Source organism: Helicoverpa armigera, chromosome 4 (assembly GCF_030705265.1).
Source record: "Helicoverpa armigera isolate CAAS_96S chromosome 4, ASM3070526v1, whole genome shotgun sequence".
In the NCBI taxonomy this organism is placed as follows: domain Eukaryota; kingdom Metazoa; phylum Arthropoda; class Insecta; order Lepidoptera; family Noctuidae; genus Helicoverpa; species Helicoverpa armigera.
Window position 1 is genome coordinate 9,647,303 of NC_087123.1, and position 25,551 is coordinate 9,672,853.

The 25,551-nt window shown below is 34.8% G+C and overlaps 2 protein-coding genes and 1 long non-coding RNA gene across 3 annotated transcripts in view; all 3 read right to left on the reverse strand.

Annotated features, from left to right (window-relative positions):
- Positions 1-467: 467 nt before the first annotated feature.
- LOC110374999 (repetitive organellar protein) lies at positions 468-10,437 on the reverse strand. Its single transcript, XM_049846803.2, has 2 exons — positions 10,219-10,437; positions 468-9,576 (listed from the first exon to the last, which is right to left on the reverse strand). Exon 2 carries the CDS (start codon positions 9,362-9,364, stop codon positions 488-490), a length of 8,877 nt encoding a protein of 2,958 aa, XP_049702760.2. The 5' UTR covers positions 9,365-9,576; positions 10,219-10,437; the 3' UTR covers positions 468-487.
- A 1,545-nt stretch (positions 10,438-11,982) lies between these two features.
- On the reverse strand, positions 11,983-19,385 carry LOC110374998 (uncharacterized). Its single transcript, XR_010276432.1, has 2 exons — positions 19,185-19,385; positions 11,983-19,102 (listed from the first exon to the last, which is right to left on the reverse strand). It is a non-coding gene; the product is annotated as an uncharacterized LOC110374998 (long non-coding RNA).
- A 777-nt stretch (positions 19,386-20,162) lies between these two features.
- The window catches only part of LOC110374993 (uncharacterized), a 48,448-nt gene continuing 43,059 nt past the window's right edge, over positions 20,163-25,551 (reverse strand). Inside the window, exons 104-113 of the mRNA XM_064034343.1 lie at positions 25,355-25,456; positions 25,025-25,126; positions 24,812-24,913; positions 24,168-24,257; positions 23,580-23,681; positions 22,921-23,070; positions 22,630-22,731; positions 22,323-22,421; positions 21,850-22,059; positions 20,163-21,547 (exon numbers count right to left, since the gene is read on the reverse strand). Coding sequence (XP_063890413.1) covers positions 20,211-21,547; positions 21,850-22,059; positions 22,323-22,421; positions 22,630-22,731; positions 22,921-23,070; positions 23,580-23,681; positions 24,168-24,257; positions 24,812-24,913; positions 25,025-25,126; positions 25,355-25,456 — 2,396 coding nt within the window. The 3' untranslated portion in view covers positions 20,163-20,210. The remainder of the gene's footprint in view (positions 21,548-21,849; positions 22,060-22,322; positions 22,422-22,629; positions 22,732-22,920; positions 23,071-23,579; positions 23,682-24,167; positions 24,258-24,811; positions 24,914-25,024; positions 25,127-25,354; positions 25,457-25,551) is intronic.

The following is a 25,551-nucleotide window of genomic DNA, read 5'->3' on the forward strand; positions in this document are numbered from 1 at the left end:
ATTAAGATTCCAAGATTTTCTTATATACATAGTTAGTTAAAAGTGAAGCTATCTATACTATATAATATTATAAAGAGGAAAACTTTGTTTGTTTGTTTGGTTGTAATGGATAAACTCAAAAACTCCTGGACTGATTTTAAATATTCTTTTACCATTAGAAAGCTATATTATCTGCGAGTAACATAGGCTATATTTTATCCCGGTGCGGGCAGTAGCTCCCACGGGACGCGGGTGAAACCCCGGGAAAACGGCTAGTAGCTTATATAAGCGTGTTAAATAACGCAATTGTTAGATCAACTTTCGACGACAATTTTTTTTCGATCGCCTAGTAATCGCCTACATAAACATTTTGGATTACACGCACCCGCCTTCACTCTGTTTGTGCGTCTCAGCTGCCGCCTCTGTAAACTGGGCGACTGTTAAGATAAAATAAAAAAATATATAAAAGCTTTTAATAAAACACAATATGAGATACCTTTTTATAATTTTAAGCAAAAAAACATACAATCAATCGCAAAATTGGTACTAATATAAACCAGGGCAGCCACGTGACAGCAGCTATGCCAAAAATTAATATACTAAGTAATTGTCTGAGTCTGACCAGTAAATGTAAAAAATGAGGGTAAGCACTCGGACACAATTTGTAGATACACAAACATGGTTTTTTCCTAAGTGTGCGAATAAAAAGCCTACAATCACTAGGGTCAAAGCGACAAGCAAGATCAGTCACACGGTCCGTAGTCAATTGAATTTTCGTCAACAGTATATGTCTTTTTCTTCTCGATAAAATATGACTTAGAAGTTTTAACCTGTCAGACGTACCTTCAGGCTCGTCAAGAGTTTCTGATTTCGTTTTTGAACGTCGGGATTTTTGTTTTTTAGTTTTTTCAGTTTTGTGTTCTTTTGCAATTTCTGAACGTTTTGCTTGGGTAGAAGGATAGGTAACAGATTTTGTTTTTTTTATATCCGATTTTGAATGCTTTTTTTGAGTATCTATAAGCTTTTTTTGATGGTCTAAACTCTTGCTTTCGATTTCTGGATGCTTTTTTGCAGTTTTTGAATGTTTCTTTGCGGCTTGTGAATGCTTTTTTACAGTCTCTTTCCGAGTTTCTGGATGCTTCTTTGAAGTTTCTGTATGTTTTTTATCACACTCCGAATGCTTTTTTGGAGTTTCTGAAACCTTTTTTACAGTTTCTGAATGCTTTATTGCAGTTTCTGAATGTTTTGTTTGACATTCTGTATGCTTTTTGATAGTATCTGAAAGCTTTCTTATAATCTTTGTATGCTTTTTTGCAGTTTTTGGGTGTGTTTGTTTTTTTTCTTCGTGACTGCATTTTATTGGTTCATTTTCGTCACGTCTATTATGTACTTTTCTTGGTCCCCTGCGACAAAAATTACTTTTCAGAAACTTTTTGCATTTAGAAAGGTGTTGACGCAGACCACTATTTTGGGAAAGCTGTTTCGTTACGCTGTTTTGTGGTACAAGGTCTGAACTTATTTTCTTACATTTACATTCAGCGGGAGATTTACATATATTATGATAACCAGGTCTATTCAAGCAAATACCTTGCTTTTTTTTGCCAGGTCTTCCTGTTACTAAACGTGTACATCCAAAGTTCTGATCGTTACATTTGCATAGGTAAATTTGAAGACTTAAACAATTTGATTCATCGAGAGGAGGTTTGATACATACATTACAAGACGACTGTTTTGATTCTTGGGAATGGCTCAATGATGGGCCTTCCATAGGTGGTGGTTCCATACCCTTTTTATTGCAATTAAGATGTCGGCAACTAAAAGATGTTGCTCTTGACTTTAATTTAGTACGTAATTTTCTTCGATGCCTAAATAATTTTTTTTGTTTGCTAGTACTAAGGAAACCTTTACAAAGTTGTAGTTGCTTATGGAAAAATCCGTGTTCACTTTTCTGCTTATTACATTGATCAATGGAATTCACACACACACATTTAGATTGTGATGTTTGAAGGTCATAGGAATTTCTCGATTGGTTTTTCCAAATACATTGACATTCTTGTGTTTGTTCTTGTAGGCACTCACAATCTGTTCGTGATTTCTTGCATTTCCTGCAAACGTACTGCAAACTTTCTTGTGAGCACTCACAATCTGTTCGTGATTTCTTGCATTTCCTGCAAATGTACCGCGAATTTTCTCGTGCTTGTTCTTGTGAGCATTCACATTCTGTTCGTGATTTTTTGCATTTTCTGCAAATGTACAACGAACTTTCTTGTGAGCACTCACAATCTGTTGGTGATTTCTTGCATTTCCTGCAAATGTACCGCGAATTTTCCTGTTGGCACTCACAATCTCTTCGTGGTTTTTTGCATTTCCTGCAAATGTACCGCGAATTTTCTTGTTGACACTTACAATCTTTTGGCGATTTCTTGCATTTCTTGCAAATGTACCGCGAATTTTCTTGTTGGCACTTACAATCCTTTGGCGATTTCTTGCATTTCTTGCAATTGTACCGCGAATTTTCTTGTTGGCACTCACAATCTCTTCGTGGTTTCTTGCATTTCCTGCAAATGTAGCGCGAATTTTCTTGTTGGCACTTACAATCTTTTGGTGATTTCTTGCATTTCTTGCAAATGTACCGCGAATTTTCTTGTTGGCACTCACAATCCCTTCGTGGTTTCTTGCATTTCCTGCAAATGTAGCGCGAATTTTCTTGTTGGCATTCACAATCTTTTGGTGATTTCTTGCATTTCCTGCAAATGTACCGCGAATTTTCTTGTCGGCATTCACAATCTTTTGGTGATATCTTGCATTTCCTGCAAATGTACCGCGAATTTTCTTGTGGGCACTTACACACTATTGGTGATTTCTTGCATTTCTTACAAATGTACCGCGAATTTTCTTGTGGGCACTTACAAACTATTGGTGATTTCTTGCATTTCTTGCAAATGTACCGCGAATTTTCTTGTTGGCATTCACAATCTGATCTAGGCTTTTTACATATCTTGCAAATGTCTCTCTTTTCAATATTAAAACGACCAATGTTTAAATGTATACCATGTCGCCGTTGCTTATTCCTACAACATGATTGAGTTTGGCAAATATTTATGCGACGGTTGCTTGAGGATTTGGAATATTGCTTACCACTGTCTGTTTTCCGAATCTTACTTTGCTTGCAAGAACAATGTTCGACAATTAATTTTTCGTTGTATAAAGCTTTTTTGTTTCGCCAGTTAAGAAATAGTTTAGATAAAGTAGGCTGCTGTTCAATTAAAACTTTCTTGCATTTATTGCAAGTAACTTGCTTATCATTAGTAATTTGCTTTTGAAGGCAATCGCACTGACAATTCGGATTCATTTTTTTTTTGCTGCGTGAAAATTTTCGGCTAACGTTTTGTTTAATACATGTGATGTCAAACTCAGAATTACAATTTTCACATTTAGGGCAAATCTGCTGCTTACGTAAACATATACTTTTTATTTTTTCTAGAAATCCAGATATTTTTGAGGATTTGATTTTTGAGGAATCTGAATGTAGCTTTTTAATATTGAATGTAACTGACATGGAATAGCCAGAAGAATCAGTGGGTTTGTAGGATGATTCAATGTGTTTTGTGTTTTCGTAAATCTTTCTTACTGTGCTAGTGTTTTCTGATAACTTATCACTTATTTGACGTAAAATATCTTTTTCGGGTTCTGAAGCTCCTTTGTTGATTTTAACACCTTCCAAACCTCGTACTTTATTAGCTGGGATTTTTTCATTTTTATCACTTGTATCCCGTGGAATATTTTGTTTCTGGGAACTGGAGCAATGACATTCATTCTTTTCTTCTTTCTGTTTCTTTTCATTAGGAGTTTTTGAAGGCTGGGAACCTTGTTGGTTACGTTTAGAAAAAAATGGTTTACCAGCCTTGAGTTTTTTAAAAAATCCTGGAGTATGTTTAGGTTCAGAAGCTCCTTTATTGATTTTATCACCTTCCAAACCTTTGCTTTGGCTTTTTTCATTTTTATTACTTACATCCCCCGGAATATCTTGTGTCTGGGAACTGGGACACTGGCATTCCGCGTTCTTTTCAAATTTATGAGGAAGATTTTGTTGCTTTTCATTTGGAGTTTTTGTACGATGGGGATCTCGTTGGATACGTTTAGAAAGAAAATGCTTACCAGCCTTGAGCTTTTTAAGAAAAATTCCTGAAGTATGTTTTTGTACAGAAGCTCCTTTGTTGATTTTATCACCTTCCAAACCTCGTGTTTCATTACTTTGGCTTTTTTCATTTTTATTTACATGTATAACAGTATCTGTAGATGTTTCTACATTATGTTTGCCTCGCTTTGCTTTTTCACTCAACTTTCGTCCGTTTTTGTCGACAAGCTTAACAACATCCGCGGATTTTTCTTTATCATGTTTGCTTCGCTTTTCATGTTCACTCAACCTTTGTCCGTTTTTTTCCTCAAGATTAACAGATTCCGTGGATGTTCCTATATCATATTTGCTACGCTTTGCTTTTTCACTCAACTTTCGTCCGTTTTTGTCCACAAGCTTAACAACATCCGCGGATTTTTCTTTATCATGTTTGCTTCGCTTTTCATGTCCACTCAACCTTTGTCCGTTTTTTTCCTCAAGATTAACAGATTCCGTGGATGTTCCTATATCATATTTGCTACGCTTTTTTTCACTCAACTTTCGTCCGTTTTTGTCCACAAGCTTAACAACATCCGCGGATTTTTCTTTATCATGTTTGCTTCGCTTTTCATGTTCACTCAACCTTTGTCCGTTTTTTTCCTCAAGATTAACAGTTTCCGTGGATGTTCCTATATCATATTTGCTACGCTTTGCTTTTTCACTCAACTTTTGTCCGTTTTTGTCCACAAGCTTAACAACATCGGCGAGTTTTTCTTTATCATGTTTGCTTCGCTTTTCATGTTCACTCAACCTTTGTCCATTTTTTTCCTCAAGATTAACAGTTTCCGTGGATGTTCCTATATCATATTTGCTACGCTTTGCTTTTTCACTCAACTTTCGTCCGTTTTTGTCCACAAGCTTAACAACATCCGCGGATTTTTCTTTATCATGTTTGCTTCGATTTTCATTTTCACTCAACCTTTTTCCGTTTTTGTCCGCATGTTTAACAATATCCCTAGATGTTTCTGTATCATGTTTGCTTCGGTTTTCACTCAACCTTTGTCCGTTTTTTTCCTCAAGTTTAACAGTCTCCTCGGATGTTCCTGTATCATATTTGCTACGCTTTGCTATTTCACTCAATTTTTTTTCGTTTTTGTCCTCAAGTTTAATAATATCGTCGGATGTTTTTATATCATATTTGCTTCGCTTTTCATTTTCACTTAACCTTCGTCCGTTTTTGTCCACATGTTTAACAACATCCGCGGGTTTTTCTTTATCATGCTTGCTTCGCCTTTCATTTTCACTCAACCTTTGTCCGTTTTTGTCCACAAGTTTAACAACATCCGCGGATTTTTCTTTATCATGCCTGCTTCGCGTTTCATGTTCACTCAACCGTTGTCCATTTTTGTCCGCAAGTTTAACAACATTCGCGGATTTTTCTTTATCATGCTTGCTTCGCTTTTCATTTTCACTCAACCTTTGTCCGTTTTTGTCCGAAAGTTTAACAACATCCGCGGATTTTTCTTTATCATATTTACTTCGCTTTTCATTTTCACTCAACCTATGTCCGTTTTTGTCCGCAAGTTTAACAACATCCGCGGATTTTTCTTTATCATGCTTGCTTTGCTTTTCATTTTCACTTAACCTTTTTCCATTTTTGTCCGCATGTTTAACAATATCCCTGGATGTTTCTGCATCATGTTTGCTTCGCTTTTCATTTTCACTCAGCCTTTGACCGTTTTTGTCTACAATTTTAAGAATATCCTCGGATGTTTCTATGTCGTGTTTGCCGATTTTGTCCACAAGTTTATCAATATCCGCTGATTTTATTTTATCATATTTGCTTTGCTTTGCTATTTCACTCAACTTTTGTCCGTTTTTGTCCATAAGTTTAACAATATCCGCGGATTTATTTATTTCGCGGATTTCATTCTCGATTCGCTTCTCATTTTCACTGATCCTATGTCCGTTTTTGTCCACAAGTTTACCAATATCCGCTGATTTTATTTTATCATATTTGCTCCGCTTTGCTATTTCACTCAACCTTTGTCCGTTTTTGTCTACAACTTTAAGAATATCCTCGGATGTTTCTGTATTATGTTTGCCTCGTTTTTCATTTTCGCTCAAGCTTTTTTTCTTTTTATCTTCAATTTTAACGTTATGCGTGGAAATTTTTATACCATGTTTGGACTTAACCCATTTCTGCAGTAAACATTTGCAATTCGATAGTTTCATAAATTTTGATTTCGAAGAATTTGAGTCACGGATATGTTTTTTTGTTTTTCTTCGTGATGTTGTTTTAGTTGGTTTTGGAGAAGTTTCGGTACTTTCATTTTTGTAGCTATTCTTCAGACATTCACATCCAAACTTCTTTGAACTATCCTTTTGAATGCATTCACAAACAGGTTGCGAGGATAGTTTAATGCAATATTTACATTCACTAATACTTCTAGATTTGCTGTCGTAGGATTGTTGATCAGATATTGATTTCAAACATTTAGTCAGTTCCTCAAAGAATATTTTATATTCTGGTAATGTTTTCTTCTGTCCACGTGAAAACCTTTGTATGTCAAACACCGAATGTATTGATTTAGTAAACAAACCCGTCTTTCTTTTCTTATTCTTTTGTTTTATCATTTTGTCTTGTCTTTCGGAAGATCCAAATATACTAGAGCGTTTACTTGTTATCTCTGTATTCCAACCTTGTGCACTCTCATTTTCTTGATTTTCCTGTAAATGGGGCTCTCTTGGTTTATTGTGAACATGACCGGAATTATTTACATCCTTTTTTTGGATTCTAATATTACTAGGTTTTAATTTCAGCGAAATACCTGTTCTTTTGCCTTTGATGAAAATATTCTTATCATTTTTAAGATTTTCTGGGTATTGGTTAGATACCGCAGGGATTATTTGTTCATTTTCTTCGATTTTATCGAGAGAAATTTTAAGTTGGTTTTCCTCGATCGATCGATTTTTATCGTATTGTTTTTTGATTCGTGGCGAAAATTTTTCATGTACAGAAGGAAATTTAGAATCGATACAACATTTATTGTTTGCCGCATTTTGATATTTTTTATCAATTTCAGTAGCAAATTCTTGATTGGTTAAATCTAGTATATCAGATTCTGGTGTGTAAGTGTCTGTTTTAAGCTTTTTACATGATTTCCTCAATGTGTTCATTGTTATAGTACTGTTTCCGTCTTTCAGATGTACCGTGGAACCCTCCCGTGTGGATTGTTCAATTGGCGCTTCAGTAATAGAAGGAGATACACGTTTAACGCCCGTTTTATTATTCTTATTTTGCCTAATAACGGAACTTTTTGAACCCGGAAATATCTCCCTATGTTTAAGTTTTACCGCTACTGTTGATTGTATTGATTGTAATAATTTTAATACATTTTCTTTAATAAGTATAAGTTTTTGACAACTTTTAGTGAGTTCAAATTTATTTATATCAATAGAAAGGTCTTGGTCGGCTTTTTCATCATAATTCTTATTAACACTACAAGGATAAAGTTCTGAATCAGTGAATGTTACATTTAGTCTTTTCCTATCTTTTGAGTTTATGCTACGTGTACATGAAGGCAATTTTTCCTCAGTTTTTGAAAGACTTATAGGTTTCTGGTCAGATTTACAGTTTAAATAAAGAACTGAATGTCTTTTAACATTATAAGCACTTACGTTTGTGTTTCTTATTAAATTATCTGTTTTTGCCATTGATGACGATTGATTTATTAATGAGGATTTTATTCTATGCATCTGATTGCAAAAAATACCTGTTTCTACACTTTTCGATCCATACGGCGATGACTTTAAGATGCTCTTTAGTAATTTTGTTTTAATTAATTTTCGAACTTGTACATTTTCTTTGTTATCCGAATGCGTTAAATATTGTGATAACCATTCATTTTGAGAGTCAGTTTTTTTGTTAAATTTGTCATTTAAATGTATAGTCTTAGTGATTGGATATTCGGGAACATCAGTTCCACTTTTATTTTCATTATTACTTGTATTTTCAATTTTCGACTGATCTGAAAATTGACTTGAATGTTCAGCTTTCTGAGTTTTATTTTTGCTGGGAGAATCTTTCACTAGAATCTTTGGTTTTTTATTTTTATCGGCTACCCAGGATTTTAACTTATTTGCTTTTTGAGTGCATGCTTCACCTAAGGCACTCACAGCGCATTGTTTATTCGAAAAATAATTCATTACTTTGTTAGAAGTGTCTTTTCCAATTCTTATAGAAAGTACGCGTCTCCTCTTATGTTTAGTATGATTTTGCCACAGTTCAAGCCTGTTTCCCGTCACACAAATGTCTCTATAAACTACAGCCGATAAATTGCTATTCGATTTATCCGGGGCATTTTTTTTGCTATTTTTTATATGTAGGGATCTATTAGCGTTCAATTTGTTAGAGTCCTTATTATTATCATGATTCCGGTCATTTAAGTAATTATCAGATATCTCTAAGTGGCCATGTGTTTGTTTGCTACTCACACATTGATTTGGATATTTTTCCAATTTTACCACATCTTTCTCTTTTAACCCAATGTCCTTAACTATCTGAAGATGCTCGTCGTTATTAGTTAATTTTTGTTTGAAATTCTCGTAATTCAAACTAGATGAAAAACTGTTACTAGATCTTATTTTTATAAACTTTCTCCGATGTCGTATTCTTGTGTCTGAAGGTTGTTTGCACTTTTCAACCATCATATTTTTCACTTTGTTTGCAAATGAGCTTTTTAAAGAGGATGTTCTCGGCAGATTTTTTGCATTATTTTGTTTTCCTTTTATACCAACTTGTATGAATTCATTATCACCCGCCATAGCTCTTTTATTGAAAGCTATCTTATTATGTATTATTGTTGCTGGCTTCTGAATTTTCAGCTCGTCTTCTTCCGTTCTTGTAAAGTTCTTATTCATGATATGTGCAGAGTTTGTTTCAGTTATGCAGTGTGATTGCTTAGCGCTTTTTTTTACTAGAAATTTTACTTTCATCTTTATCTTGTCGGAATTTTTTTGTGATGAGAGACAGGATTTTATCGCAAGAGGTTTACCATCTTGAAACGTGTTAGTCATATAAGTCAATGATTTTAAATCTTGGCGTCGCAACGAAGCACAGTTTGACTCAAAACATTTTTTGACACTCAGTACGCTTGTGGATTTTCTTTCTAAGTGTATGGATTGCTCTTGTGTACTCATTTTGTAAGGCTTCCTGCGAATTGGTCTTTGACCAAATTCTAAAACGAATCTGCGATGTTTTGGCATTTTGTATACAATGACAACTTGGATTACATTGAATTTTTGCTTTCAGCCGAATAAGGTTTCAAAACCCCAAGATTTTTATACCATCCGTTACCTGCTTCTGAAACACTCTTTGTTTCGACCTGTCTGTTTTGGTTGTAGTTGAGCTTAACATTAAGATAATTTGAAATCAAATATACTTCTCATTCATGCATTGGTATCAAACAATCTTACACCTAGAACAAAAAAAATATTGTATTAATAAAATGAAGATGATGATGTCCTCCTGGCCGATTATCGGCAGTACCGACATTAAAGTGCTCTCCGATGTCCGGGCGTATCAATTACCAACTTCCAGGCTCCGGACTACTTTGCGAAAGTTTCAAAACCCACAAAGTGATTTCAACCAGTCCCGGGACGCAAACTCGAGACCTCGTGCTCAGTAGCCACGCTTGCGACAGCTAGACCAACGAGGCATTAATAAAATAGCGTCCTTGTTTTAAGGTACATATCGTATTGTAAGCATTAAGTGGAACCTTTCCATGTCATAGGTACCCAGTATAATGTTGGATTTGACATACTTATTTCAAACTAGGTATAGCTGAACCTTCTATACAACGGTTCACCTCCCAAACCGTGGTCAGGGGACACGGTTGCTATTGTTAGGATAGTTTGCTGAATTTATAGTGTTTATCGTGACAACTAAGTAAGATGTCTATTTTTTAAATCAACTAAGACTTGGTTTAGTAGGTATGTTTCTGGAGTAGTATGGTGACTCGAAAAGCATAATTGATGAACTATCACGGGTCAATTGAACTTTAGCCCTTCTGGCACATAAAATAAAAATTAAAGTTATAGAATTACCTACAAATACTCACCAATAAATTAAAGTTAATATAAAATGTTATCCGTGTGAGTGGGATGATGCATGATGGTACCAAAACTGTGGTACTGACAATAGGACTACGTAGTCCACAGATAGAAAGCTAATTTCGCACAGTTACATCAAGATTCATATTATTCTAAACTAAGAATAATTACCGATAAATACACTTTATCTCATAACAATGCACGTCTAAAATCATTTGTCAAAACAAAATGTCAGTAATTGCTTCTTTTGTGTAACCTTCGAATAAAGAAGGTTAATTGACAATATGCCAACTTAAAAATCGTGATAGCCTTGTGGGCATTATACTTGTGGGTAAAGGACCAACCTCTCAAGGCAAGTAAGTACAAATGCAACTTTGTATGTACTCTCTCTAAGTATATCTTGGACATCAATAACTCGCTAGTCACTTACTGGCCCCCCGGGAATCAGTCGCTAAATCGCAACAAGAGAAACGCAAGAGAAAAGCAACAGGTATTATTATTGCATTACTGTTGAATGATTCTTCTGTTTTAGACAGTTGGTCCATATAAAGGAGTGCCGTACGCCGCCGAGTCAGGACCCATAACATTACCCCTATATCGGTCTGCAGCGACTTCCGGTACCTTGGTTCATTGAAGGGCAAAATTTACAAATCCGATTTAAGACCTGTCGTCCTGTATGGATCAGATTGTTGAGTAGATTGATGAGAAAAGAGTGCATATAGCATAAATGAAAATGTTGAGAAAGATGTGTACAGTGACCAGGATGGATAAAGTGAGGAATGAGTATGACAGAGGCAGCCTGAAAGCAGCGCTACCGAGAAAAAATGAGAGTTCAGTGTTTGTCGTGGTAGGTATGGGCATGTGATGAGGTGTGAAACGCATGGTTCAAAGAGTATGTTAATATGTATGAATGTGAAAGGTTGGAGAGGCAGAGGTAGACCGAGAAAAAGATGGATTGACTGCGTGCACTGACCTGTATACTCAAACTTAGTGTGTAAATATAGAGGTCAGTGACTGCGTGTAACAAGACAAATAAAAAAGAAGTAGATGTTTTGTGACATCTAATGCTCCTGCTACACCTGCGTTAGCGTTAACGTTAATGTCAATGGCCAACTACGCGTTACTTATTGCATTAAAAATGCGTGTTGGCTACACTTACGCAAAGAGTTAATCCCTCATGAAGTAACGCGTTAACATACATTAAAGAGATTAAACTCAGACACACAAAATAATTCTAAAAACTAAAGCTTTCTCATTTGACCATTCCATTACCGTGCTCGTAAAATGCAGTTACAACTTAAACAAAGTATCTACACTCGTCCTTGCATGCGTGCAATGAGATGGCATTAATGTAGCCAACATCACTTAGCGCTATAAGCTACGCACTAAAACCCTTTGATGCGTCCAAAAAACCGACACCCGAGTTATCGCTTAACGTTTAATGCTATTTATATTGCCATTAGTATAAATTGACATTAAAACGTTGGCCACATCTGCGTAATGCCAAAATTTAACGCGTTAAGACGCAGGTGGAGCAGTAGCATAACAGAGGAAAATGAAAGCAAAGAAAATATTGCGCTAACTCTAAATAACTCTGAAACAGGGCAGGAAGAAGAAGAACAGAACGGAGTACCGAACAGCGTCATTGATCGGAAGCTGTCTACAGTCGGCGACAAATTAGGATTACCTAAGTTTAGATAGATCCTTATGCTATTCTCCAATCAACAAAACAAAAATAGTATATTTGAAGCGAGAATAAATAAAACAACTCCTTTAAATTAAAATGATTTATATTCTATAAAAAGCAAATAATACATCTCAAAATGGGTAGCAAAAACAGCCATGGCAACCAAGTTAAAAAAGCTAATGCATAGAGAATTAAACGAAAAGCTTGTCCAAGAAAGGTACAAGAATGTAACAAGTATGGGTAAGCATGCGGGCATAATTTGTATATGCATTTAAATGGCTTCAATCTGAGTGTGAGCAAGAAGAGACGACAATCTTTTTCAATTTTCTGGAAAAACGTAGCCACACCTCCCTTTATATTCTGATATAAGCCACGTTTCTTTCTTTTTCCTTTGGCTTTTCTCTTTTTTGTCTTTTTTAATACGTCATCAGGGTTGCCCATCAATAAATTAAATTTCTTTTTATGAGGGACTTTCTGACCTTTTTCCAAAGGTACATTCTTAACATGTTTTTCCAAAGGTACATTCTTAACATGTTTTTCCAAAGGTACATAATTGACATGTTTTTCTAAAGGTTTATTAACACGTTTTGGAAGCAAGCCGTTTTTACGCCGGAGGTTTTTTTGTTTACGACCAGAACGACGAAATAGTCCCTTTTTAGGCTTATCCTGAATTTGAGAGTCACTTTGTTGATATTGGTGGTTGATATCAGTACGTTTTGAGAAAAAACGCTTTTTACGCTTAGACTGAATGCGATCGCCACTTGGCTGATTTTGATGGTTCATTAAAGCACTATTACCAGTAGGTTTATTTCTAGTAAGCTTTGAGAAAAAGTTACTTTTATGCTTATTCTGATTGCGATCGTCATTTGGTGGATTTTCATAGTTCATGAAAGCTCTATTAACAGTATGTGTTGAAAAAAAGTTCTTTTGATACGGAACGCGATCACCACTTGATTGAGTTAGATAGTTCATTACAGGACTATTATCAGTGGGCCTATTACCAGTAGACTTTGGAAAAAAGTTCTTTGTATACTGAATGCGATCACCACTCGATAGATTTTGATAGTTCATTAAAACACTATTATCAGTAGGTTTATTGCCAGTACGTTTTGAAAAAAATCTTTTTTTATGCTTATTCTGATTGCGATCGTAACTTGGTTCATTTGGATAGTTAATTAGAGCACTATTATCAGTAGGTTTAGAAAACATAATACTATTATGCTCGTACTGAATGCGATCGTCATTTGCTAGATTATGATATATCGCTAAAGCACTATTGTCGGTAGGTTTATTACCAGTAGGTTTTAAAAAATATTTATTTTTTTGTTTATCCTGATTCCGATCGTTACTTGGCTGCTTTGTATAGTTAACTAAAGCCCTATTATCAGTAAGTTTATTACCAGTAAACTTTGAAAAAAAGCCCTTTTTATGCTTACCTCGATTGCGAGCGTTACTTGGTTGATTTGGATAGTTAATTAAACCACTATTATCAGTAGGTTTTGAAAACAATATATTGTTCTGCTCATACTGAATGCGATCGTCAATCGATAGATTTTGATGTTTTGGTAAAGCACTATTATCAGTAGGTTTCTTACCAGTAAGCTTTGAAAAAAAGTTCTTTTTTTGCTTATACTGATTGCGAACGTTACTTGGTTGATTTTGATTGTTCATTAAAGCACTATTATCTGTCGGTTTTGATGAAGAGTTCTTTTTATGTTCATACTGAATGCGATCGCCACTTGGTTGTTTTTGGTTGTTCATTAAAGGACTATAATCAGTAGGTTTTGATAAAGGGTGCTTTTTATGCGCATTTGGAATGCTGTCGCCACTTGGTTGAGTTTGATTTTTCATTAAACCACTATTATCAGTAGGTTTTGATAAAAAGTTCTTTCTACGCTTATACTGATTGCGATCGCCACTTGGTTGGTTTTGATTGTTCATTAAAGGACTATTTTCAACAGGTTTTAATAAAGACTTCTTTTTATGGGCATTCTGGATGCGATCACCACTTGGTTGGTTTTGATTGTTCATTAAAGGACTAGTATCAGTTGGTTTTGAAAAAGGGTGCTTTTTATGCTCACGCTGAATGCGATCGCCGCTTGGTTGTTTTTGATTGTTCATTAAAGGACTAGAATCAATAGGTTTTGATAAAGACTTCTTTTTATGGGCATGCTGAATGCTATCGCCACTTGGTTGGTTTTGATTGTTCATTAAAGGACTAGTATCAGTTGGTTTTGAAACAGGGTGCTTTTTATGCTCACGCTGAATGCGATCGCCGCTTGGTTGTTTTTGATTGTTCATTAAAGGACTAGTATCAATCGGTTTTGATAAAGACTTCTTTTTATGGGCGTGCTGAATGCTATCGCCACTTGGTTGGTTTTGATTGTTCATTAGAGCACTATTATCAGTCGGTTTTGTTAAAGACTTCTTTTTATGCTCATGCTGAATGCGATCGCCACTTGGTTGTTTTTGATTGTTCATTAAAGGACTAGTATCAATCGGTTTTGATAAAGAGTGCTTTTGATGGTCAATCAGAGATTTTTTATCAGTGTCTTTAAAAAAAAATCGTTTTTTACGTTTATGGTGAACCCTACCTTGTTGACCTTCGTTGTTCACAGAAGATTTATCAGAACGTTTAAAAGGAAAGCATTTGCATATCTGATTTTTATTCAGTTTTAAACGCATGCCGCTCCTAATTGATTTTGCCTTCGTTTTTCCTCTGACACTTGTTTGTGTCTTTTGATTTACAGCTTTCTTCTTAAAGGCGTCTGCAGATACACTTTTATCACTACGTTTAATAAAACATTTACAATTTGTAAGTTGCCTACGGATGTATGCCTTTGAGCTCAGTTCAGAATCAACATGTGTACTTTTAGAAATATGCTTAGGAAGTTTTTCACTGGCTTGTTGATTTTTACTGAGACGATGGCTACTTGTCCATTTAGTGGATTTCTTTGCACTGCCTATACCTTCTGACAAACGTCTTATAAGCTGTTCAGAACGGTGTTGTTTGCCAAATATTTTTGATTGAGGAACGGATATACTCAATTGTTCACGTATTTTGGGATGTCCACATAATCTATTAAAAAGTTTCCAAAATTTTTTTTCCTCTTTTGTTAAGCATGTGTTTTTACAATTATTACAAACCTGTTTACCTTTCTTCAGATGGCAGTCACATGAACATGTCGTTATTCTAGCATCACTGGATTTTTTTATTTTAGTTTCAGATAGCTGATGATGGCCACTTAAAGATTTACTTCTCTCTTGAGTTTTCAATCTTTTCTCGGAATGCTTACTTAAAGATATGTGTTTACTTAAAGATTTTTCTTTACTTAAAGATTTTTCTTTACTTAAAGGTTTTTCTTTACTTAAAGATTTTTCTTTACTTAAAGATTTTTGTTTAGTTAAAGATTTTTGTTTACTTTTAGAAATAGGTACAGGTTGATCTTTAGCGTTTTTTTCTTTAGAGTCGTGATCACCAGTGCCTTTGGCAAATTTGAAGGTAATGCCAATTTGAGGCCCAGAGATTTTTCTATATTTAGCAACACTGGGCTGTTTAACTAATGGTGTTCGTATATGCCGCTTTTTTGAAAAAAAATTAAATCGACTTTTCGGAGTTTCTTTATGAATGCATGGACAACATACTGATGGTGTTTTATGTAATTGTGAATCATGTTTCGGTTTCCTAGTAGGTTTTTGAAATGTATCAGTCGGTACAACTTGGTTACCAGAATTAATTAATATTTTCTTATTTTCGCCAGTCTTCAATTCTAGTCCACTGTGTTTTTTCATTTGAAATTTGATGGGTAACGATCGAGTTCTTTTTAATCTTTTTAATACAGATTTCATTGATATATTACTTTCTGTTCTTCCTTTCTTAGCCGTTTTTGATGTATCAGAGCCAACTTTTGGCGACTGGTGTTTATCCAAATTACACGGTGAACATTTAATGGACGATTTAGGGTGCTCACGAGATGACGAGACGTTTCTTGCATTGTCATATATTTTTTCTATTGCAACTTGATCTTTTATTGCAGTTGGTTGTTTATTGCATTGTTTTGATTCGGTTTTGTTTTTATTTCTTTTACACTTTCTGCCAATCAATTTTGACGATTTCTTTTTAGAAAAATCACGGCTTTGCGGTCTATACAAGCATTTAATTTTTTCAAAACCTTTTTGCCACCATTTTTTTGTATCATTTTCTTCAGTTTGTGAATTTTGTGACTTGGTTTTAATTAGTTCATCAGGTTTGTCTATTGGTTCATCAGATTTGTCTATTGGTTTATCAGATTTGACAATTGGTTTATCAGATTTGACAATTGGTTTATGTGATTTGGCAATTGGTTTATCAGATTTGACAATTGGTTTATCAGGTTTCTTTATTCGTTTTTCGAATTTGAAAATTGGTTTATCAGGTTTGTCAATTAGTTCATCAGATTTCATAATTGGTTCATCAGATTTGATAAGTGGTTCATCAGATTTGACAATTGGTTTATCAGATTTGACAATTGGTTTATCACATTTGACAATTGGTTTATCACATTTGACAATTGGTTTATCACATTTGACAATTGGTTTATCAGATTTGACAATTGCATTATCAGGTTTGCCAGTTGGTTTATCAGGTTTGCCAGTTAGTTTATCAGGTTTCTTTATTCGTTTTTCCAATTTGAAAATTGGTTCATCAGGTTTGTCAATTAGTTTATTAGGTTCGTCAGCTTGTGTAGTACTATTTATTGCTCCTGCGGGAGTTTGTAAAGCTACATCAGAATTTTTTTTTCCATCATAAACATGCATTGACTTTTGCTGATCAAGTTTACTATGACTTGTCTTTTCAAAGTTTGTATCCCTTTTACATCCAGGTATGTCACACGCTTTTTCACAAATTTTTGAAAGCGGATATTTTTCTTGCCCAATCGTGGTCTCTTTATTAGAGCTGGTATGTGTGTCTGGTAAACTTGAATGTTTTTCATCAGAATCAGACTTATTTTGGGATCTGGTTGCTTTAAGCTCACTTGGTGCATCTCGTTTAAAATCACATTTGTTACAATTACATTTTTCACACGTACACATACTAGACTTAGGGTCTATTACATCATGAGCCATTAATTTTAGTTTTTTTATTAATTTTGACAGGTACTCCTTCACGGCGAAAGGTATTTGATAAGGATTTTCGTATATACTTCTAAGGCTGTCTGATTTGCTAAAACTAGTTTCAAAGTCGGATCTTACTCTTCTATGTCTAAAGCTTCTTTTGATTACTTGCATTCGCTTATCGTTTTTTACAATTGCTTGTGTCTTAGAGGAAGAATTTATCTGCGAAGTTAATTTCTCTACCGGGCGTTCATCGTTTTTGTCTTTCGTCGTTATTTTATCGTTTAATGGAACAGGGAACTTAACAGAATCTTTAGTATTCGGAGGTCGTTTAATTTGCCGTGATTTATTGCGCAGAAAGAATCCTCTGCTTTTTGACGAATCTTTCATTGGCTTTCTTTTTTTAGTAAAAACGATGCCTGGATTGATAATGAGATCCGAATTTGTTACATTTGAAGGAATAGTTTTATATTTTTCATTGCTTTCATTTGACATGTCATTACGTGATTTTCGTCCAACACTTAGGTATTTCTTATTATCACGTGACTTATTTTCTATTATTCGTGGAATTTTAGTGTCTTCGTAATCATCTCGGCGATCGTAGCCTTCTTGCTTATTCTTTTTCATTGATTTTAGTTCCCCTTTATAATTTTGTTTTCCATGTTTTATCAACACATTAAAAAGATTCTGTTGAAATATGTCTTTAGTTCGCGGGAAATTACGCATTGTATTATAATTAATGACAGGACTTAGTGTATTCCCTTTATCAGAATAATACTTGATGCAATTGTCAGAGGATTGATTTCCAATTTTTATAGATAGTACACGTTTGTTTTTACATTCACTGTGATTTTTCCACAGTTTGAGTGTTTTTCCCGTAACACAAATATCTTGATAAACAACTGCAGACAAATCACTTTCCTTATGGTTACAGTTTTCTGGCAAGTTACGTTGAATTTGATGTTTATCGTTCGAGTGTTTGCTGAGTGGATGAATATTTCTTTCTGTATTTAAATTTGGCAACATGTGATTTAGTTGCGCCCTTCCTCGTTTATCTCTTAATTGATAATATCCGGCCAACAACTCATTTCCGATCGAAATATTTTTTGTTTTAGATTTTTCCAATATCGGAATTTTCAGCTGACTGCTTTGCAACTTTTGTTTAAACCGTTCATAGCTTGAGATAGAAGTATAACTACTGTACGATCTCAATTTAATTGACTTTCTTCGATGTCTATGTCTTAAACTTGTGTCTGACAGCTGTTTCGACTTTTCGATGATCATATTTTTTATCTTCCTTGCCAATGATTTCTTCACGGATGTTACATTTGACTGAGTCCTGGATTCGGTCTCATATTGCTGCTTTGCATCTACTTTTGCTTGTATTCCACCGACGTCACCGACCATATACTTTCTATTAAATAAAACATTTGCTCTTTTCGACCCAATATTTTTATTGTACATTGTGTCACATTTCTTTCGTTTTGTTATGGTCTTATTTAAATTATGAGCAGACATTGAATGAGGACTACTTGTTTGGTTGTCGTCCTTTTTGAAGTAAAATTTTACGCTCATCTTGGCCTTTGCCCCTTGTTTTTGAGAGGAAAGACATGATTTTAACGGATGAAGACTGTTTTTGTTGTTTTTCTCATGTGCTAAATTGTTGTTTAAGTAAGTTAACGATTTTAAATCATTACGTCGCAGTGGTGCAGGTTTTGATTCCGCTGCGTTTTTGAAACTCAATACACTTGTAGATTTTCTCTCCAAGTGCACTTGAAGTTCGTCTTGTGTACTTGTTTTGTGAAGTTTTCTGCATACTGATGTTTGTCCTCGTTCTGGGCATAATCTGCGACTTTTAGGCATCTTTATCGTAAACGACACAAAATTTACATTCAATGAAAGAATGTCTCATAGAGTACTTGTTTCTTTAGATACCGTCCATAACTTGCATTATAAGTCTGCCACAGCAGTTGCCCGCTTCCCTGGCTTCAACTTGCAAAAGTTATGGTAACTAAGCAACTTATATCATATCATACGAAAAATTTATGATAGGTCTTACATACTACTTTCCTCCACCCTCAAATTTTATCATTGACATCAGCAATATATTTCTGAAAAAAAAAACCTGTGCTAAATATGCTATTCCCAATTGATAAGAGAAGGAAACGAAATCAATAAAATAATGGATCTTACCAGTTAATCTAAATAATATTTTGTCGTTATTTTTGGATAATTCATGATGGCACCCAGACTGTGTGATAGGTGATATACCGCGTTCTGAACGCAAGTAAAACTAATTTCTCCAATCAATATCAAGATTCATAATATTAATATCGAAATATATTTCTCTTAAAATATACTTAGTACATTACAGCGAATGTCTCTAAAAATAAATGTGACAAAACATGTCACGCAAAGTCACGGTATTTTTTTCTTTAACTAACAAAATATAATTCTACTATGAAGTTTGTCATAGCAACATGCGAACGTTTCTTTAGGTTTAGCTGGTTGCAATTATTGTTGAAAAGATCTCATCAATACGAATGAAATAAGCTCAAACACTTGTTCGGTGAAATAAATCGGTAAGGTACTGAATTGTTCTTCCTCTTTATCTTTTAACCCCTAATGGCTGTTAATACACATCTTCGTTTAAAGTTCTGGTTCGAGGTACCTAATAAAGGGGAAGTTCCCTCGGCTCTCTCCCGTCTCCATCATCACCTCTAAACCTTCATGTTTTGTAGTGTTATCAAACATACAGCTAAGTGTCATATTTTGCTCTGTGTATACCTACAATTTTCAAGAATTGCACTCTATTTCTCAGGGTTTCCATCATCAGAACCTAAACCCTAATGGCAATGAGACCTTTCGGGAGTATATATACCCTTTAATAAGAATATACCCTTTCATAATCAAATAAGAATGGTTCAATACAATTGGTGAATGACGGGAGTTATGTTAAAAATAGCAGTGGAGATGATATCCAGTGGTAGACCAACGTATTTTTTTTTTGTAAAAAACATCCACATGATCCATTAAATTGAAAAACACTTAAAAAAACTCGAATTCAAATGGCACATTATCCTCAATTTATGTTAGCTAAATTTTATCTAGGAACGGGAGGTGAAACGGGGATAAACTTGGTAGTATAAAACAAAAAGCACTTTTTGTAAAGATCGATTCATTTGCTTTAACAAAACTTCACCAAAATTCTTGTTTCAGTCATCGTACTTTCAAACAGGTAGGACAAAAACAGAATAAACACGGACTCCATACAATAAACGCTAGCATTAACATTAACATACGAGAAAAATTTCTAAGACCTGAAAGCAAACTGATACACTGAGGGTAAAACCATGGGCAAGCGTAAAATACCCATAAACATGGCGTTTTATTTCGAGATGCCATATAAAGGTTACATCCAAAATTAACTGGTCTCCTTCTCTTTTTCTTGAGTTTTTCTGTAACGAAACCTATTCTATGTTTGATTCTTGCAGCTGGCTCGTAAATACCTTCATCGTCACAAAACTGCCGCAACTTTCGCACAGAGCAACATGGGTCCTTTAAGGCTGTTTTTAAATCATGATAGCTGTCTTTAGGATGCCTGAGTGCTGCACACGTCAATTTTATGAATTTCAAAATAGCTCGCACGCTGAAGGTGCCCGCGTCTAATGCTGATTCAGCTGCCAGCGCACTGCGTGATAAATCCTTCCTTTCTCTAACTTGTTTCCAAGCGCGTCTATCCATTTCTTTCCTGTGTTTCTGATAAGGAGCATCTAATTTACTACATCTCTTTTTTAAATTCCTCTTTCTTTTCTCTTCCATTTTCCTCTTCTTAATCCGGTACTTTAATTCTACAATTTGTTGCTTTTTCTTCAATTTGTTTATCTTCTTTTGTATATTTTTCTGTTGTATGTCTTCTTTAAACCGTTGTTGTTCTTTTCGCATTATTTGTGCTTTCTTAGCTTTTTCTATTGAATTAAGAATTTTTTTAGACTCATAATCACTCATCTTAGTGCCACATACACAAGCTATTAATCTCGCTTCACTTTCTGTCAGTTTCATATTCGACAATTTCATATTAAGCCATTCTTTTCTACAAATTTCACTTCCACATTTACAAGTTGCGGATGACTTGCCTGGGTGAGTTATTCCGTATCTTGGTGTTAGCATGTTTTCTGTTTGTTGGACAGTGAACACCGTCTGCGTTGTGTACTTAGGCATGCCATCAAACATAATATTCCGTGTATTTACTGTAGGTGCACCGGGAAAAAATGGAATTTTTCTTCTGGTCTTGCGTTCTGGACAAAAGTTGTAGTTAGCACAGTTTGTACGACGTTCGCTTAACGTTTGTTTCAGTGAGGGCATCATGGATGCTTCTGTGGTCTTTAAGCTTTTAGATCTTGTAACGTTTTGACAAGTATTTCGACACGGTTGAATTTTTCCCTTTGTGTGTGGAAATATTGCACGTACAATTTCATCCGAAAATATAATACCAGCATTATCTTTGTTTAATAACAATTTCATGACTGACGGTGATATGTCGCCTTGCATTATTGCTGAAAATGTAGAAAAAATTGTTACATGTCATGGCATATTTGAAAATGACGAATGGAAACACAGTCATTTAAGACTTCAGAGTTATAAATAAGAAACTAATTTCTAAATGATACTCAATACTACGCCCATAATACCACACCCAGGAAGTTCCTATAGTTTACACTCGACATATATATACTCATTATATACTCTATTTAACATATCTCCATCAAGGAAAAAGGCAGATTCCAACGATCAGGATATACTATATCCTCAACAAATAAGTATATTGTAGGAGTTGCAAGCGTTATGTTACATTTACCTGTTCGCACTCTCCTTATAACTTGTGCGTCCGTGTCAGCACCTTTAACGTAAGCCATTATATCTGTCTTGTCGATGATTACTCTTTTATCCTTTTTCTTTTTGAAAATCTTTTTTATGGGCGATTCCTTCTTCACATCGAAATTAAATTCATTGTTTTTCTTCATAATTATCTTCATCACAGATGGTGAAATTTCTCCTGCCTTCGCCGCTAAGAAAAAAAACATTGAAAGTTATTGACTGATTTACTGTTAGCGATACAGCCATTTTATCGTCCGCCTGCTAGGTACAGGCCACACCGAGAAGGATTAAGCATTAATCACCACGCTTGCTTAATGCGGGTTAGTGATTACAGACTTTATAGTCCCGGTTTTCTCAAGATGTTTTCCTTCACGTTTTGTGTGATTTGCGTGTATATGTTTTGAAATGTGATGTGAAAGCGTTGGCAGGAGCTAGTTTTACAATAAGAATTACCATCTTTAATCATTTTAATTTCACTGGGACTGAGTACGTCGCCGCATCTAATTCTTACGACTTTTGTTATCTTTGGAAGTAATTGGCGTTTTCTTATAGCTGAAAATAAGTTGAAAATATATAGGTATATTAAAATCATGCTTAGTAGCTCTTAAGAAATCTTGCGAACCCTTTGAATTGTAACTAAGCAATCATCACGTTTAAATCGAAAATATTTGCTCCGAGGCTTTTTCCCAAACTACGTTGGGGTCGGCTTCCAAAATATTTGTATCTGTCAACAATATAAGAGATTTTGTTTAAGTAGTACCTTTTCGGACTTTCTCAATAGCTTCAGCTTTCCCATCTTTGGTTTCGAGACTTTTGATTACGTCGTTCAAGACAGATTTCGGCATCTGACCTTTATCTACAGCTGAAATCAAATTTACCGTTTTACCGTCATTTATGAATTTGTTTGCATCATTTTTGTTTTCATTATAGAGCTTAGATAAAAAGGTGCTTTTGTTCTGCTTGCGTCTTGGCGGGGTGCCCCAGTTTTCGTGTCTATACATTTTACAATCCATGTGTAGCTTTCAGTTGTGGTTATAATCACTTGACTTACCTAAACGTAGCTTATTGATAACATCGGACTTCGTTGCAGTATTTTGACCAAGTTCATTGAGGACGTTATCCATATCTTTTGATTGTTTGGCTTCATCTATGTCTCTTATCATTGACAAAGTAGATGCAGTCAAACGACCCTTTTCCACGGCTGAAATGGCAATGTGAATCATTCATACCGATTTATTTATATATGAAAGGACACAGTTTTCTGTAATATGTGATTAAAGCAAATTAAAAAATCGTTTACATGTTTTGGTATGGAATGTAAAGATGTATGCTGAATTGTTTAATTTATGAGTATAATGTGGTTATAACTCAATGATAGAGAAATAAATATGGACTACTGAAGTTTTCAAGAGGTTACTAATTTATATTCTTACATAGTAAAAAGCTGTTACAGCCTACCGAAATATTGAATCTACTGCCTGTTATAAATTAGGCATGGAACGTGACATTTCATCAAAATATTATTTCATTTATATTTTATGTGTTATTTCCTCAAAAACACCCGGAAATAAAATACTTACTGACCGCAAATTTACTGCTGTATATACATCGAACCGCGAATTGTTTTCGATAATGATTGCTTACAATAAACACATTGAAATCATGTACGTACCTCTAGTCAGTTATGTCAACCCAAGCTACTGGTCTCACCTTGGCGGACTTTCTTCATGACTTCAGTTCTTTTCTCTCCTGGACCCATATGGGCAGCTATATCATCCATTACTGACGCTGACAGCTTCTTCTTCTTCAATGCTAAAATGATTTGCTTTGCTTATTTTACTAATGCTTAAAATATATTTTTGGATCTTACTAATTTAAAACCATAAGTGTATAAAAATAACCTCCAAGGACAAATAGTTTTAATACATATATTGTTATCTGTGTGTTGGATCTTCAATGTCATCATCTTCCGAGCCTTTCCCAACTACATTGGGGTCGGCTTCTAGTCTTACCGGACGCATCTGAGTGCCAGTGTTTTCCAAGGAGCCACTGCATATCTGACCTCCTCAACCCAGATACTCGGCAACTCAATACCCCTTGGAAAGACTAGTTGTCAGACTTATTGGCTTCTGAGTACCCGTAACGACTGCCGAGGATGTTCACTGATAGCCGGGACCTACAGTTTAAGGTGCCATTCGAAACACATTAATTGGTGTCCAAGATATACTTAGAAAGTATCTTCAATGTAAACCAAAGTATCCGGCGTTCCTGGTAAAAGTGATATGATGGTAATCTTACCTTCTTGAATCTTCGTCATGATTGGGGACCTATCGCTTTTGCGCCTTATCTCCTTCATCACTGCTGGTGGCACTTGTTTCTTTTCTAAGCCTGTGATAATAATAATACATATCATTTTACCATTGTTTGAAAGCAATCGATTAAGCTCATTCTTAAAAAAAAGAGGATCTTATAAATCTCTCCATAATCATGTAGGTACCATAAGGTTGTGGTCATCCGACAGATTTAGAAGATCTCCGATCTCTATTTATTGTATTTTATTTTAGGTAAATGTTGAATTCTCATTTTCCTCTTCACATTAGCAGTATCGATATCACAGCTATATTTGGAATATATATTTGTTATGATTTACCGCTAATTATATTATCAAAGTTTTCCCGTGTATTTCCATTATGTTTGATTAAATGATAAGTAGGTATTTTAATGATTACAATGTTATAATTATATACATATACTTCATCGCCTAGACCTAAGACAGGCACTGCATAAAATCAATAGGCAATTAGGTAAGCCATGTAATTCTTCGAGCATAAGTTGATTACTGCATGAATCACATTCAACCAAACACATATTTCAAAATCTATCTTTTAGAGTTAGATGACATTTGTGTGAAATATTTCTTGAGCATACAGTTTCCAACTTACCTTTGCGGACCTCCTCCATTACTTCTTCCGGGTCTTTAATGAATTTTACATTCTTCTCAATCTCATCTATCGCGGATTTGGGTACCTGACCTTTGGCGACCGCTAAAATCGACATTTGCTTTAATATCATAGAATCATTAATTAAGCACAGATGAATTAAACAAAGTCCAATATTCTATGTATGTTTTTACAATACGTTATACAGGTACTTGCCTTTACGCATTTTCTTCAAAATTTGTTTCTTATTGTCTGTAGGCTTTACAGTACCGAGTACATCTTCCATCGCAGCGGGTGTGACATACCTCTTGGCTACCGCTACAATAAAACATTAGTCTCTCTTATAATATGTGTGTAAATCGAAAAGGAACTGGGAACAGAACTAGCTCCTTTAATCTATAAAAAAATCCTATCTACATTGAACCTTATAATTAAGTGATAAAGTTGAAAATCGGTTACAGAAAGTCACATTGGCACAGCTTGGTATCCTGGCGTCTGTACATTATTCGTACGAGAGTTTCTACTGATAATATTAGAACGGTCTACCTGCGCGAACTTTTTTCATAACCTCAGACTTTGTATCCCCAGGTTTTACAGAAGCCATCACATCATTCATGACAGCCGGCTCTAGTTCTCCATTCTTGATAGCTATTGAAATAAAATCAGTTGCGTTTTTAAGATTTTGTACAGCATCTTCTAAAATGTTTCGGCCATTTTATATGATGATGGTAAGGGTTTTAAAA

Coding starts and splice junctions, on each gene's coding strand:
- LOC110374999 (XM_049846803.2), bottom strand. CDS start 9,364: ATGCCAAAACATCGCAGATTCGTTTTAGAATTTGGTCAAAGACCAATT.